The following is a 17,283-nucleotide window of genomic DNA, read 5'->3' on the forward strand; positions in this document are numbered from 1 at the left end:
TCTCTTACAATTAATTAATATTATTTTGTGCTAAAAAATACAGAATGGATTTCACTTTAATGAACAAAGGGATTAAATCATAAAAAGATACTCACCACACAAAAGGCAGTACAAGAAATAATTTTTGATAAGCATTGCTACAGCTGTGTAAGTATTTACTTTTCACTTAATTGTGTATCCTGATAGCACCAGATTTTTCTGCATAATCTCTCAGTAACTTAAAAGGTAATAGGACCTGCATTATTAAAAACATAACAAGTAGTAACAAAAGTAATGAGTTCACGTTTCATGCTATTTCATATATATTTAATTTTTATGAGCATTAAGCACATCAACTTACATTATATTACAATATGTGGGTGTATCATTATATTACATAACTAGGAGACATTTTACATTCACTTTTTCCAGATGTATAAATTTACACGCAAATATCACTAAACTGGCGCATGACTTATGCAAAGGAAACAGTAAGATGCATATATGTAGCAACTATATACAGCAGTATCAAATCTGATACTCTAACCATGGATAAAAAGTCTCTCAATACAAGAATTCACTGAAGAATGAAGTTTTGTACACACTGAAGGGAGTATAAAATGGGATAAGAGATATCAAGCTGGATGTTGGGCAAACAAATGGGTGTAGGAGCAACAGGAAATAAGCTGAAATCTGTCTGGAGTACAGAAAATCAGGAAAACAAACAGGAATTGATGCAGTGAAACCGATCAAAACAACTAAAGAGAAACCAGATTCCTTGTTCTGCTTGCCCCCCCCCCATCTTCTTTTCTTTTTCTTCTTCTTTTAATCACCACAGTAGCTCTCTCTCTCTCTCTCTCTCTCTCTCTCTCTCTCTCTCTCTCTCTCTCTCTCTCTCTCTGTGTGTGTGTGTGTGTGTGTGTGTGTGTGTGTGTGTGTGCCTGCATGGGTTTGGGGGGAAGGAGGGGATAGTGATATTACGATGACCAGTAAGAAATTAAAGACAAAATACAAGCATGTGGGAGCATGCTGTCTTCAAAACAATATTGACGATTATGTTTGAATATGCTATAAAAACCAATCATTATGAACAACAGGAAATTCTCTTCCTCTATGCCCCACACTGTGTTGTGACAAAGTTAACTGCCATGTTTTCGTAGCCACATGGAAGGGGCCACATACCAGCCAAGTCACAGTTGACAAGTGTTCGCCCAAGTGAGGGTAAAGGAGACCATGCAGCATTGTTAGTGAGAAATGGGTAATGACTGCCACTCACTTCACTTTGACATGTGGATGCAGTGTTCTAGCATGGAGGTACTTATTAAATGGAAATGAAAGTAACTGCGGAAACCCTGCACAACAGGACTTCGACTTAACTAATTGAAACTATTTTTTAATAGAAGGGCAACACATGGGAACAGACCTGAAACAAATGAAAGCTGAAACATTGACATCAGGTGTTACCAGAGGAAATCCAAAGTCAGGGCAATGGCATTTCCAAACTGATAAATGAACACTATGCAGAAGAATAATCCAGTTCTTTTCTCATGACATTATTTGGTTGGAGTGTGAAAAGTATGTGCAACACATTGAAAAACTGATGTAAGTGACAGTAAACAAGTAAATACTGAAATCACTAACAACCACTGGTAGAAATAGAATGCCACATATGAAAACAGTATATCAGTACGAAATCTTCACACCTATGATCTAACTGAGAATGAACATAAGAGAATGTAGTGGGTACATCATTTGTACCTGTAATTTAGAAGCAAGGATGCTTAGAATAAGATGAAAAATACTGTGAGGAGAACATTACCATTTCAATATTCTGCTACGTCTATGATAAAAATAAATGAAGTTATAGACAGCACAACAGGAAATTTAAAGGATATAAGTTTAAGCATTAATGACATTCATTTATGAATAAAATAAAATAATTAGCAGTGCTCTACACATAAATTTAATATTTTTTTACAGCTTTACGTATTAGTGCCAGTCTCTGTTTGTGTGCCTCTGTCACAGCCGTCCGCTTGTACGGACGAAGCTCTTCCATACCGAAACCTGGCTGCCACATGTTCCAGTCTCTCTCTGGAAAACATAATGATAAACGCACCAATAACATTCTGATAATTTCAATGTAATGAACATTAAGCATATCTTTTGCGAAACAGTCTTGACTGTCATCACACATAGTTATGAGTCCGACAAATTTCCTCTCCAATCTGGTGACTTCTAAACAATAATTTATTCCGCCATGGGATAATATGGTTATTCGCAAATAAAGGTGTCCTTATAACAAAAAGAAATGTGAAAAAGAAACACATTGTGTAACATGGTTGCAAAGGTTTTAGATTGCATAAATAGACTACATATCTCTGAAAACATTAGGTTCCCAATGCTTTTTGTTCAGTATTCCATTACAAATAAATATTACATGGCTCCCAGAAGCACATATTATGAATAATTCCCACCATAACTAAAAATAAAGAAGTATAGCATTGTAGGTCAGGGGTTTCTAAGGTGGTATGCTCAGCTGCCTGACAATGTTTTCGTTCTTCATGCATGTTGAATAGTAGATGTACATGTTGTGTTTAGATAACCATAATGAGTGCATGTGGAGTTTTTGTGTTTTGGTAGTAGAAAAGGCACTACTTACTGAGAAAAAAATATGGTAGATGGAAATGATTTTCAATCTTGTACAGCTTTCAAAACGGACACACTGTCAAAATAGAGTAGTCCATTGTCCACCACCCACATAACTTCTTTTGTGAGGATTCTTAAACATTTCCATTTTCAGTTCCTCATGCAACCGATTAGTCTTTGAGCAATGGTAAAAAGTTTATCATAACTCTCTTACACCCATCAACTGTCAATGGCCGTTTCATTTATGAGACAGGAGGCAGTATGTTTTCCTTGTCTATTACTTTAATTCAGTTTTTCCCCCCTACAATCAAAATACAAACAGCTTTTCTCAATTAGGAAAAGTCAACTAAGAAAGTCGTCTTAATTTCACAATAACCTTTCAGCCACCATTGCTTCTCAGTAGTCTCTTTGGGATGCAAGTTAACGACATGTATCAAACAAATTTTATGAAAGTGTTCCTCTTGATGAATGATAATTCAAATAGGCCTGTACTATATGAATTATCTGAATGCAAGGTTATCTTTTGAAGTTAATTACTCATATGTGAAAGAATTTGTGAGAGTGACAAAGCAGCAAAGTCCAGTAAGCTTAAATTACACCCACAAAATAAAGAATCTGTGGAATGATATAGAACTACAAGTGTCAAAGTATTTTTAATAAAAAGATAAGAATGACTAAAATGAAACAATATCTGTATGGTAGAAGAATATAAAAGTATTAAAAAAGTAACTGTGAAAAAGTCTAAAAAATTACCTAAATAGAGCTGAACATCCTTAACTTCAATTGTATTAGCTTTCCTATGTTTAGCTAACAGACATGCAGCTGTCACAGCTGATTCCACAAAATCATCTGCAATTTCAAGCAAGACATCTTCCACTTCTTCATCTAGTTGTTCACTGGGATCAAATTCTTTTACAAGGTCTTGCAAACGTGCCTTTGTGAGCACCTACAAAAGAAAGAAACAAACTGAGACGTTATAATGGTTTACCAGGGTATAAATTAGTAGTGACTGATGAACTCTGATACAATTAATGTGTTACCAATCTTCAGAATACATGTACACTTAACCAAACAGAACTGTGAAATCTTGTAAAATTACTGGTACAATTAGAGCAGCTTAGATGATATCAAAGACTTCTTTTATAACTAACTCCTAACTGAAAACATTCTTCACAACCTCTGTACCTAATAAGTTCCATAAATGAAAAATAAAAATTAAGAGTGACTGTGGAGAATCCTTAATCGGGCAGGTAGGTTAGAAAATTTAAAAAGGGAAATGGATAGGTTAAAGTTAGATATAGTGGGAATTAGTGAAGTTCGGTGGCAGGAGGAACAAGATTTCTGGTCAGGTGACTACAGGGTTATAAACACAAAATCAAATAGGGGTAATGCAGGAGTAGCTTTAATAATGAATAGGAAAATAGGAATGCGGGTAAGCTACTACAAACAGCACAGCGAACGCATTGTTGTGGCCAAGATAGATACGAAGCCCACACCTACTACAGTAGTACAACTCTGCAGATGACGAAGAAATTGAAGAAATGTATGATGAAATAAAAGAAATAATTCAGATAGTGAAGGGAGACGAAAATTTAATAGTCATGGGTGACTGGAATTCGAGTGTAGGAAAAGGGAGAGAAGGAAACGTAGTAGGTGAATATGGATTGGGGCTAAGAAATGAAAGAGGAAGCCGCCTGGTAGAATTTTGCACAGAGCACAACATAATCATAGCTAACACTTGGTTTAAGAATCACGAAAGAAGGTTGTATACATGGAAGAACCCAGGAGATACTAAAAAGTATCAGATAGATTATATAATGGTAAGACAGAGATTTAGGAACCAGGTTTTAAATTGTAAGACATTTCCAGGGGCAGATGTGGACTCTGACCACAATCTATTGGTTATGACCCGTAGATTAAAACTGAAGAAACTGCAAAAAGGTGGGAATTTAAGGAGATGGGACCTGGATAAACTGAAAGAACCAGAGGTTGTACAGAGTTTCAGGGAGAGCATAAGGGAACAATTGACAGGAATGGGGGAAAGAAATACAGTAGAAGAAGAATGGGTAGCTTTGAGGGATGAAGTAGTGAAGGCAGCAGAGGATCAAGTAGGTTAAAAGACGAGGGCTAGAAGAAATCCTTGGGTAACAGAAGAAATATTGAATTTAATTGATGAAAGGAGAAAATATAAAAATGCAGTAAATGAACTAGGCAAAAAGGAATACAAACGTCTCAAAAATGAGATCAACAGGAAGTGCAAAATGGCTAAGCAGGGATGGCTAGAGGACAAATGTAAGGATGTAGAGGTTTATCTCACTAGGGGTAAGATAGATACTGCCTACAGGAAAATTAAAGAGACCTTTGGAGACAAGAGAACCACTTGTATTAACATCAAGAGCACAGATGGAAACCCAGTTCTAAGCAAAGAAGGGAAAGCAAAAGGTGGAAGGAGTATATAGAGGGTCTATACAAGGGCGATGTACTTGAGGACAATATTATGGAAATGGGAGATGATGTAGATGAAGATGAAATGGGAGATATGATACTGCGTGAAGAGTTTGACAGAGCACTGAAAGACCTGAGTCGGAACAAGGCCCCCGGAGTAGACAACATTCCATTGGAACTACTGACGGCCTTGGGAGAGCCAGTCCTGTCAAAACTCTACCATCTGGTGAGCAAGATGTATGAAACAGGCAAAATACCCTCAGACTTCAAGAAGAATATAATAATTCCAATACCAAAGAAAGCAGGTGTTGACAGATGTGAAAATTACCGAACTATCAGTTTAATAAGCCACAGCTGCAAAATACTAACACGAATTCTTTACAGACGACCGGAAAAACTAGTAGAAGCTGACCTCGGGAAAGATCAGTTTGGATTCCGTAGAAACACTGGAACACGTGAGGCAATACTGACCTTACGACTTATCTTAGAAGAAAGATTAAGGAAAGGCAAACCTATGTTTCTAGCATTTGTAGACTTAGAGAAAGCTTTTGACAATGTTGACTGGAATACTCTCTTTCAAATTCTAAAGGTGGCAGGGGTAAAATACAGGGAGCAAAAGGCTATTTACAATTTGTACAGAAACCAGATGGCAGTTATAAGAGTCAAGGGACATGAAATGGAAGCAGTGGTTGGGAAGGGAGTAAGACAGGGTTGTAGCCTCTCCCCGATGTTATTCAATCTGTATATTGAGCAAGCAGTAAAGGAAACAAAAGAAAAATTCGGAGTAGGTATTAAAATCCATGGAGAAGAAATAAAAACTTTGAGATTCGCCGATGACACTGTAATTCTGTCAGAGACAGCAAAGGACTTGGAAGAGCAGTTGAATGGAATGGACAGTGTCTTGAAAGGAGGATGTAATATGAACATCAACAAAAGCAAAACGAGGATAATGGAATGTAGTCTAATTAAGTCGGGTGATGCTGAGGGAATTAGATTAGGAAATGAGACACTTAAAGTAGTAAAGGAGTTTGGGGAGCAAAATAACTGATGATGGTCAAAGTAGAGAGGATATAAAATTGAGACTGGCAATGGCAAGGAAAGCGTTTCTGAAGAAGAGATATTTGTTAACATCGAGTATAGATTTAAGTGTCAGGAAGTCATTTCTGAAAGTATTTGTATGGAGTGTAGCAATGTATGGAAGTGAAACATGGACGATAAATAGTTTGGACAAGAAGAGAATAGAAGCTTTTGAAATGTGGTGCTACAGAAGAATGCTGAAGATTAGGTGGGTTGATCACATAACTAATGAGGAAGTATTGAATAGGATTGGGGAGAACAGAAGTTTGTGGCACAACTTGACTAGAAGAAGGGATCGGTTGGTAGGACATGTGTTGAGGCATTTATATTTACAATATAAATTCACTCTCCAGTTACTGCATTAAGTCCACTACTTTTTTTTTTTTTAATATTTATTTCCTACTCATGAAAGCAGGGTGGGCTGTTGTAAAATTAGATTCTTTTCAGTGACATATCTTCCCTGGTAGCCCATGTAATCTCAATACACAGCAAAACTTCCACAAATTGCTATATACTATTTAATGTCCCAATTATGCGCGATGAAAAAAATCAAGACAGTGAATAAGTGTTTTGGATCTGATGAAACTGAGAGCCATGGGCATTGCAAAAGGGAAAGGGAGGGGGGGGGGGGGGGGAGGACTAGCATGCCTCAATGATACTGATAGGCAAACAATAGGTGCAACGGAAATGGAAGGCTATCTGTGGAGAAGTCAGACTAACTGTGTTTTCTGAAGAGGGGTAACCATCTTTTCAGTAGCTGCAGGGGCAACAGTGTGGATGAATGATTTATCCAGCCTTGCAACGCCATCCAATATGGCCTCGCTGTGGTGATATTGTGAATGGCTGAAAGCGAAGGGAAACTATGGTAGTTATTTTGCCCAAGGGCTTGCAGCTTTACTGTATGGTTTAATGATGATAGCATCCTCTTGTGTAAAATATTTCAGAGGTGAAATATTTACCCATTTGTATCTAGAGATGAAGACTGATCAAGAGGATGTTGTCAGCACAAAAAACAAAACTGGTATTCTATGGATTTGACCATGAAATGTTAGATCCCTTAATCAAGGAGGTAGGAAAAGGAAATGGACAAGTTGAAGTTATATATAGTGGGAATTAGTGAAATGTGGTGGCATGAAGAACAGCACTTCTACTCAGGTGAGTACAGGGTTATAAATACAAAACCAAAGAGGAGAAATACAGGAGTAAGTTTATTAACAGAAAAGAAAATAGGAATGCTTATAAACTACTATGAACAGCATAGTGAATAAATTATTGCAGCCAAGATAGATACAAAGCCAACATCCGTCACAGAAGTGTAAGTTATATGCCAACTACTACAGCTCTGCAGATGAAGATATTGAAAATATGTACAATGAGATAAAATAAATTACTCAGATTGTTAAGGGAGACAAGAATTTAATTGTGATGTGGGCTTAAAATCTATCATAGGAATAGGAACCCACCCAGATAGATGAGAGCATTTTAGTGCCCACTTCCAGGACAGTGGGAGGACGGGGGTTCGGGGGGTGGGGGGTGGGGGGGGGGATAGGGACACGCTGGCCCCAAACTGAATCCACCTCACGAATTAATGATGGGGGCTGATGTACCTGCCAGCCAAGATGTGATTTTGGGCAGTGTTTCATGTCCATTTATGTAAATACCATGCTAGTTCCACCTCAGTTATGTGATGGGAGAAGATCTTAAAAAAGATGTCACATTTGACTGTGATTCCTCCCTGAAAGGGGGCGGGAGAGCAATGGCTTTAAAACATCTTTGGGAGTGGCAACCCCAATGTAATAATAGCCTATCAACAGATATGGTTCTCTACAAAACTGGAGAAGTACCACACCAGTCTTAACCCAGCATTATCTAGATATAGGGCAATAGAATGACTGGATGGAGTAGGAAAAAGAAGGGAAGGAAAAACACGCAAAATAAATTGGACTGGGAGAAAGGAACAAAAGGAGAAGCCATATGGTGGAATTTTGCACTGTGCTTAACTTAATCATTGCAAATACTTAGTTTAAGAATCTTGAAAGCAGGTTGTACACATGGAAGAGACCTGGAAACACCAGAAGTTTTTAGACTGATTTATATTATGGTAGGACTGAGAAAACTACATTTTAAATTAACATTCCTAGAGACAGATGTGGATTCTGACCATAATTTATTGTTTATGAGCTGCTGATTAAAACTGGAGAAAGTGCAGTCAGATAGGAAATATATGTAGATGGGATGTGGATAAACTGAAAGAATCAGAGATGGTTGAGAGTTTCGAAGAGATCATTACACAATGATTGACTGAAACAAAACCTTGGATAATACATGATATTCTGAAGTAACTTATGAAAGGGGAAAATATAAAAATGCAGCAAATGATGTTGGCAAAAGGGAATATAGATATCTAAAAAATAAGATAGACAGAAGAGGGAAAATGGCAAAGTTGGAATGGCTAGAAAAGAAATACAAGGCTGTACAAGCATGAGTGACTATGGCAAAGATAGATGCTATTTATAGCAAAATTACAGATACCTTTGGAGAAATGAGAAGCTGCCACAAAACTACACTGACAGAAGAATATCGCAACACCAAGGAGGAGTTGTATGACACAAATGAAAGTTTACAGTGTGTTTCTGCACTTTAATTGTGATGTCTATTCAAATTTCGCACTAGTCGCATAAGAGTGGCACTAGTAGCGCCACTATGAGGATGCAAATCAGGCTTGTTTTAAATACAAGCTGTAACAATTGTGAGCGTTAGTTACTTTTGAGATTGGACATGGTGAGTTGATGTTATACAAGAATGCCTTTAAGGATACAGACAACATTATCAATCCCTCACAGAGTTCGAATGATGTCTAATAATAGGGCAACGAGAAGTTGGATGTTCCTTCTACGATGCTGCAGAAAGACTTGGCAGAAATGTAGCCACTGTACACGATTGCTGGCAGCAATGGTCATGAGTACGTATGTTCGCAAGATGATTGGGCTCTGGATGGCCTTGTAGCACTGCCGAGAGGGAAGACCGTCATGTTCAGCAAATGGCTCTAGTGAGTTATACTGCATCTGCAGCAGCAATCTGAGCAGCAGTTGATACCACAGTGACAAAACGAACTGTTAAAAATCACTTACTTTAAGAACAGCTCCAAGCCACATGCCATGTAGTGTGTGTTCCACTGCCCCCAAACCACCGCCACATTCGCGAAGTCAGTGGTGTTAAGCAAGAGCTCATAGAAGGGCAAGGTGGAGGTATGTTGTGTTTTCTGATGAAAGTTGGTTCTGCCTCGGTGCCAGTGATGGCTGTGTGTTGGTTCCGAGGAGACCACCTGAGGGCCTGCAGCCAATCTGTCTGTGTGCTAGACACACTGGACCTACACCTGGAGATTTGTCTGATGTGCAATTTTGTACAACAGCAGAAGCACTCTCTTAGTTATCCCATGCACTTTGACTGGAAAACTGTACATCGCCCTAGTGATTTGACCAGCAGTGCTGCCATTCATGAAGAGCATTGCTGGGGTTGTTTCTCAATAGGATAATGCTTGCCCACATACTGATGTTGTAATCCAACACAATCTCATCGGAAAACCACTCCAGGGTCATCTACAAACAGAATTAACCAACTCTGTACTGACCTACCAAGTCCAACAGGCACAGAAGTCCATCCCACAAACTGTCATTCAACACCTGTACAACCAATGCAGGTCCATTTGCATGCTTGCATTCAACTTTCTGGCAGTTACACCGGTTACTAAAGTACCAGCATTTCACATTTCCAATGGCTTATCTCAGACTTACTTTAACCTGTGATCCTGCAATGTTGGTCATTTAAATATGTAATCCTGACAAATATATTCCCAAAGTTTCATTATTCTAATTATTTTTGGATGATGTGATTTTTTTCTGTCAGTGTATCAAGAGCTCAGATGGCAAGCCAGTTCTAAGCAAAGAGAGCTGAGGAAGTGAAAGAAGATGAGATGGAAGATATGATAATGTGGGAAGAATCTGACACAGGCAAAACAAGGCCCTAGGAGTAAACTACAATGTCTCTCAGCTATTGAGATTCTTGGAGAACCCACCATCACAAAACTATTCCACCTAGTGAGCAAGATATACGAGATAAACAAAATACCCTTAGACTTAAATAAAGTAATAATTTCAATTCGAAAGAAGGCAAGTGCTGAGAGACATGAATAGTACAGAACCATTGTTTAATAAAGCCATGGTTGCAAAGTACTGACACATGGTTGCAAAATACTGAAAAAAATTATTATTAGAATAATGGAAAGACTGAAAGAGGCTGACATTGGGGAAGATGGACTCTGGTTCCAGAGAAATGTAGAAACATATGAGGTAATGCTGACCCTATGATTTATCTTAAAAGACACATTACAGAAAGGCAAGCCTGTATATATAGCATTTGTACATGTAGACAAAGCATTCGACGATGTTGACTAGATTACACTCTCTGAGATTCTAAAGGAAGCAGGGAGAAAATAAACTGAGGGAAAGCTTATCTGCAACTTGTGGAGAAACCAGAGTACAGATTTAAGAGTTTAAGGACATGGAGGGGAAGCAATAGTTGAATAGGACAGAGACAGGGGTGTAACTTAACCTATTTAATCAGTACATTGAGCCAACAGTAAAGGAAACTAAGGAAAGGAGACAGTAAAATTAGTACACGAGGTTTGCTATTTGGACTTCTCTGTTTAGCTATTCATTGGCTATGACACCATTTTTAAAGTGATTGCTGTTCTATAATTACTACAATTATATGTTTCTTGAAAGGTGGTAAATTTTCTTTCACTAGGCCACGACAGAAAATTACAACGCAGATAGCAAAATGAATCCTTATTCTAAATACATGTAGCATGTTATCAAGAAATTGCTTCCTTTATATCTGTAAAGCCTGTGGTTACTAAATTAAAGGAATTTATAAGAAGGCTCTTGTTCATAATTTTTTTCCGATTACTTATGTTGATTGTCCTCTATTATCAAAGAAAAGATTATTTTATGAAACAAGAGGAAACATGCATCACATATCAATTTATACAAAGAATTTTATGAACAGAATTTATTAGGTAATTTTATGCCTCAGCAAATCATCAAAATATCAATGTAAAATGTGGAAAATAACACCTAGTATGACAAACACATCTCTGTTTTGTTACACACACACTTGAAAAGTCTATTATATCTGCTCAATAACTGGGGTACTTTTACAAATTACATAAAAAGTTATGTCTTAGTTAATATTCCAAAAAAATTATGATACATTCCTTGGTGCAGTGATTTATTTTTCATCATAAACCTGTTCTTACATTTGTTTTGTGGGGTAAACCAATCAAATGTACATCTATCTTCATGTGATGGAATAAAGTGAATAGCCCACATGCTATTGCATTATCCTCAGCTCTCTCATCATGCATTATATTTGTTGTCACAATTGGACGTTTTCATAAACAATTTTTGCATATGACAGGTAGAATATTTCCTGATGTGAAGCCATGGCTGAATCCTTGGCCAGTCCTCGTGGAATATGAGCTTCATCTGCAATGACCTGTCTATCAGTTATGGCAAATAAAAATTCTATTTAAGCACAGTGATAAAAGTCACACTTACGGTCAACCGATGTGAATAAAATGGCTCTTCATGCACCACATTTAGGAACTACAAAGAATGTTTGCACATAATGCAACATAAAACCACAATATCCACTCAAAAATAAATGTAAATGACAAGCTTAAAATAAAGAAATCAAAATGCAGTTGATATGAGACCCAAAATGGCAACAAAAAATGTAAAATAAGTGAATGTAGTAACATACAGAAGAAAAATGGAAGCCAGTACCAATACTCTAAAATCTGTAACTGTAATGAACTCAAGCATACTACAAACATATTACTGATTGGAGACCAGTGTGGTCTGTCTTAGAAGTAACCTTCATTTCATCTAATCCATAAATTTATCACGGCAGATTCAGCAAATGCGAAGTCAACATTTGAAACTCTAAACAACTAAAACTAAACTCAGTGATCATGCCCTGAAGACCACACAAAGCTAGACAGTCACCAAGTCATCCTCTGTCATATGTAGTCATTCTGATGCAACACAGAGGGGCAGTTAGCACACTTCTCTCCTTACCTAACTCTAGCCACACAGAGATTTAATTACCTGTGAAACATCAACATGTAACTATTTTATTTTATGTGTTTTTCTGTCACTTTTTTAATTGCTTTATAATGAAAATCTTTATTTTGATGAAGCGTGTCATTGTCACTATGAAGGGTACAGTGATTCAGTGTTTAAAAATAGTAGACTTTATATCTGCCTTTGGGCACTATAATTTGTTTTTGTTTTATTGGATCATTCATTTCAATTGATTACAATCATCTTCATGTCGATCTGTGTTTACAAACTGACATAAAAAATATTTCTCAATAGCCATGGCAATTTCCAAATAATCTATTTTGGTTTACTGCCCCATTAGGCTACACAGCATTGTTTCCCTAAGGTAGTCAGAACAACCTGATATACTTCTCATATAAAATGTAATGTTGCTGTTTTTCATGACAGAGGCGAATTGTAATGGAGGAAGCAATAATGTGTTGACCAAAACACCAGCTCGGGCTAGTTTAGGTATTCATGAGACTGAATAGATACCTTCTTGAGGAGCTTACTTTGTTCAGATCCAATGGCCAAAACAGAGAAATGAAAGTGAGAATACAGGTGATACTTTAACAGGAAGTGTACAATTTCAAGGTGACAATGATTGTAGAGATGATGACACATCTCACCTCTGTCCGAAAACAAATCACTATATGCAGTAAACTTTCCAATTTTACAACTTTATCCAATTATTTCATTTAACAAATTATTTTGAATAACCCATGACTGACTTTTCTTGCTTGTAACTACATGAAAGAAGTGCAAAGTGACTTTCACTAATGAGATAATAAGTTATTAAATACCATATCATAACATTACTGAAATGTAATTTACACTATTAACTTTTTACTGACATAGCAGTAGCTTTTAAAGTTAGCACATCACACAATCAATCCTGAGAAACTGCACCAAGTTGGCATTCTAGAAAAATTTATTTTTAATAGTCCGTTTAAACAAACTCTTAGTTCTTGACAGTTTTACAAAAAGGCTGGGACAATATATCACAACATTTCTGGTAATTTTAATAATAATTCCCAGCACAATGAACATACTGTCATGAGTAGGTGGTCATATAATGTTACAGACCAAGTGGTTATCTACTCCGTCTAACTGAAAGTGAATTTTGTACTGTAAGCACTATTTGATAGAAACAAGTTACGAGGAAGATATACAAAGGATACTGTAATTTTTATTATTATTATCCATTATGTACATCCAACATCCTTTCTCTTGCCGCAAATCAAAGTGTAGTTACATAGAAGCTTGTCAAATGTCAGTACAGTTTTAGGGCAACACTAAAATGACATGACCAAAAAGTGGTCTTCCAGAATCAAAATTTCTGAAAACATTGCCCTAAAATGTTGTTTTACTTTGTTAGCTAAAATATTTCAAACCATTCTGAAACTCATTATGTGCCTGCAACTGGTCCAGTACAGAAGTAATCTTCCATGTGCAGTGCAACATTCTCAGTCTTTTTTGACACAGTACAGAAGTAGCTTTTGATATTTTTAAAAGCACTTTTTCACACACAATACTAATATTTTAAATATGGAAATCTATTATGATGTCAATTATTTACAAGCCACTACTAAGTTTGAGAAAATATATCAGCTATGACTCTTGTAAGTTTCAAGCTGACTGTTCTCTAATCTGCCTCAATGTAATTTCCTCCATTAATAGTTCTCTGATCGTATTACTTCATGCCTACGTTTCTGATAATACAAGGAAAAATACAGCCTATTCTAGAAACATTCGAAGTTAATTTCAATCCATTTTTATAATATTTCCAATGCAAAATGAACTTTTAAGACTTGGTTATAATAATCTCTTTACCATCTACTTGTGTTTATAGTTAAAGGAGAAAATGTTTCATTGCAAACGCCTTGCTTAAAGTTCTCTTTAACATGTTGTTTTTGGAAATGTGCAATCTTGTCCATTAATTTACTGTCAAGTATAACATCTTACACATACCAGAATCATAATTCACTACACTATCCCTGTATACGTTTTGGACAGTGTGCAAATATTGATTATTAGTTAATTTCAGAAAAATCAAATACGTAATTTTTGAGTTAACACAATACTTGCTCATAAATACATATGTACATCCATGTTTTGCATGAACACACACTTGTCCAGACTGCAGCAAATAATAACAGTGTTTAGTCTGCCATTGACTTTGTTAGTCTGTTCATAGCACACATGCTGTTTTAGTTGTTTTTTTTTGTTTTCAAGACTTTGAATATGTCCCCTAATTTCACTATAATGAACATTGGCTGTGATGGCTATATTTATAAGGAGGCTAACCAAACCCTAACCAAAGACTGGGGCTTGGAGACTTGTTATCAGTTACAATTTGAAGAAAATGTATTTCTTAAACTACTGGTCATTTAAACTACCTATTTAGATATTCCATGGATCATCTTTTTATTAAGAGCAACCTGTAAACTTATTCACAAAACACATTTTTCTTCAATGTACATATATTGTTACGTGTTGCTCATTTATGTGACTTATTTATAGTGAAATGGCGATGCTGTTTTAAAATTGGAAATCACTTTTAATGGTCAAATTCATTAGCAGGTAAATGTACTGTGGGACTGTTGTCAGTATCCTTAGTTGTTCATTGTTATCTACAGAGATTATGAAGATGCACATAATAGAGCCACGCAATTTTATTCCACATGACAATGGTGGGGAACAGCAACATACTTTAAAATTTTCATCACCAAAATGGTAACTTATATAAAGAACTTAAGTAGTTTGAAATATCTTTATTGAAAGTACCCACTTTTTGTTTTATTTATTGTCTTTCCCTTGCACTCCATGTTACTGGCCAATTTAAATCCTGTTTTGTACTAAGTGAATTTTCTAAGTAAAGCAACAGTAGATTTACAGCAAGATGGTCTATAGGTCAAGTGAAAATATCTCACTTCAATCCTCATGTTACTGCACACCTTAAGCATTGCATTACGATGCTTCAGGCACCAGCAAAAACAGTTATTCCCAAATAACTTAGATTAAATGTTATTTGAACTAATAACATAGCATCCACAGTGTTTGTTTGTTTTTAGGAATGAATATTAAAAGGCACTATCATAGTGAGTGTAATCAATGTCACTTCAATACCTGGCCCGATTCTTCTGCTGCAGGCGTCGTATTCTTTGTTTGTGTACCCAACTGAGGCATAATTACAGTATGCCGTGAAGGTGACACTGTTGTCCTGGTTGGATTACTGGTGGAGGCTGCTCAAGAACAGTCACTTCCAGTGCCAATAACCGGCAGCACACTATCCACACTTTATAGTGCAGAAGTGCAACTAGCCAGTTAGCTTGTTATATCAACCTTGACAATAAAAGAAGTATTGAGGTGACTTCAGTGTAAACAGAATTAAATACCGAATGCACAAACTGTCTACAAATCATATTCAACATGTGACCAATTTTGTACCTAAAATTTGTCTGACATGATTAAAATGTCTCCCCACCCTCTTGCACAATATTGCTTGTGCACAGGTATAACAAGGAATAATTACCATCCTCGTATTAAGTTTATCACAAGAACCATGAAATCTCGTGCAATGGTCTTACAATAATAATGCTGCTGCTGCTGCTGCTGCTGCTGCTGCTGCTACTACTACTGCTAGACACTGACAGAGATTCCAAAACTTCCAATGAATTGGTTGCTTCTTCTGATAATAGAAACGTCAAGGAATTTGTCGGTCATGAATTTTTTGAGAAAATTATATAAATAGCGCCTTGGCATTCATCCAAAAATTCACAGTTGTTCACAATGTTTACAAACAGTGAATGCGTTATTCGTAAGTCTCCGAAAATTACTGCCCGAAAACAAGACAACCCCAACGACTTATCGCTTGCAATCTATTAACACTGTTCATTCCATAAGAATATTTCACTGTCTGCACGGATTCGCGCGCAAACACAGAAATCATGATAATCAAAAGAAACATTCTAGTTAAGATATCCGGATTCTAATATTGCAAAATATTATCTTCAAGTGTCATTTCACGATTAATTTTTTTGTACTGTTTCTATTTACATCTCATTCTTGTTAACGATCTGCTTTTTTCCCACTAACAAACTATCAGTAAACTGTCAAACGTTCGGTTGCGTCTGCATTTTAGGTCAAAACAGTTGAATTTCAAAATTAAAACATGTTCATTATAACATTATATATTTACCAGTGCACACACAAAATATTTTTCACGCAGAAAGAAATACTTAAAGGATGGGCTCAATTAACACCACACAAAATTGACCGAACCGCTTGTCGAAGCTATGATCGCAGTTTCTAGTTCCTACTACTGCAGGGGGCAGCACAACAGCACCTTTGGCGAATAATTTCAAATATTGATCGACGTTGATTACTGTCAGCGTTTTTTATTTCATGTATTTATCAAAAGTTAAGCTGCTGTATTTATGAGAATGTGTTACCTAATATAAATATATGGACCTGCATTGTGTTTCCCGGAATATAACGCACAAAATATTGAATGGTATGCTAATAAGGTCGGCTGGTTAAATATGTCACCATTTGTGCATAATTTTTTTTGCTACACTGTGAAAATAATTGGGGTATGTGATCAGCTGTTATTAATCCTGGTTTACAAGACAGTGAACATCAGCGAAAGAGAATTCTCCCTGGTGTAAACGGTTCGTGAACGAGAGCGAACGGCATTCTCTCGTTTTCGCTCTGCATGCGCTCGTGTTCACTCGTGTTCCGCTGATTGTCGGTCTTTTATTTTGCGAACCATCAAGGGAAGTTCGCATCCTATCCACTTCTGGACCAACCGCAAGGCCGTACCGAGGGCATGACGAGATAGATCCCCACCACGGGCACTGGCACAGAGGGGGCGCAAAAACTGATCGAAAAAAACGTGAAAGAAAGACGGTGTAAGGCTTAATCTGGAGAGGCACTGGACAGTCGGCTTCGCTGAGCTTGCAGTAGTGCC

The 17,283-nt window shown here is 36.8% G+C and overlaps 1 protein-coding gene across 4 annotated transcripts; it reads right to left on the reverse strand.

Annotated features, from left to right (window-relative positions):
- Positions 1–820: 820 nt before the first annotated feature.
- LOC126183879 (transcription initiation factor TFIID subunit 12) lies at positions 821–16,663 on the reverse strand. 4 transcript variants are annotated; one of them, XM_049926178.1, is made up of 5 exons: positions 16,513–16,663; positions 15,441–15,656; positions 11,465–11,693; positions 3,379–3,571; positions 821–2,070 (listed from the first exon to the last, which is right to left on the reverse strand). In XM_049926178.1, exons 3-5 carry the CDS (start codon positions 11,570–11,572, stop codon positions 1,943–1,945), a joined length of 429 nt encoding a protein of 142 aa, XP_049782135.1. In that variant the 5' UTR covers positions 11,573–11,693; positions 15,441–15,656; positions 16,513–16,663; the 3' UTR covers positions 821–1,942. The 4 variants fall into 4 exon arrangements, with proteins under 4 accessions (XP_049782135.1, XP_049782137.1, XP_049782139.1 ...); XM_049926180.1 differs by lacking the exon at positions 16,513–16,663 and adding an exon at positions 15,762–16,476; XM_049926182.1 differs by lacking the exon at positions 11,465–11,693.
- Positions 16,664–17,283: the final 620 nt, after the last annotated feature.

This window comes from Schistocerca cancellata, chromosome 4 (assembly GCF_023864275.1).
Source record: "Schistocerca cancellata isolate TAMUIC-IGC-003103 chromosome 4, iqSchCanc2.1, whole genome shotgun sequence".
Classification (NCBI taxonomy): Eukaryota; Metazoa; Arthropoda; class Insecta; order Orthoptera; family Acrididae; genus Schistocerca; species Schistocerca cancellata.

Bases quoted from the DNA above. Each gene is read 5' to 3' on its own strand.
- LOC126183879 (XM_049926178.1), bottom strand. From the start codon at position 11,572: ATGCATGATGAGAGAGCTGAGGATAATGCAATAGCATGTGGGCTATTC. The intron at 3,572-11,464 runs GTAAGAACAGGT...TTTCTTTTGTAG, and splicing joins GTTTACCCCACAAAACAAAT to GTGCTCACAAAGGCACGTTT. The intron at 2,071-3,378 runs GTAATTTTTTAG...TATGTTTTCCAG, and splicing joins GGATGTTCAGCTCTATTTAG to AGAGAGACTGGAACATGTGG.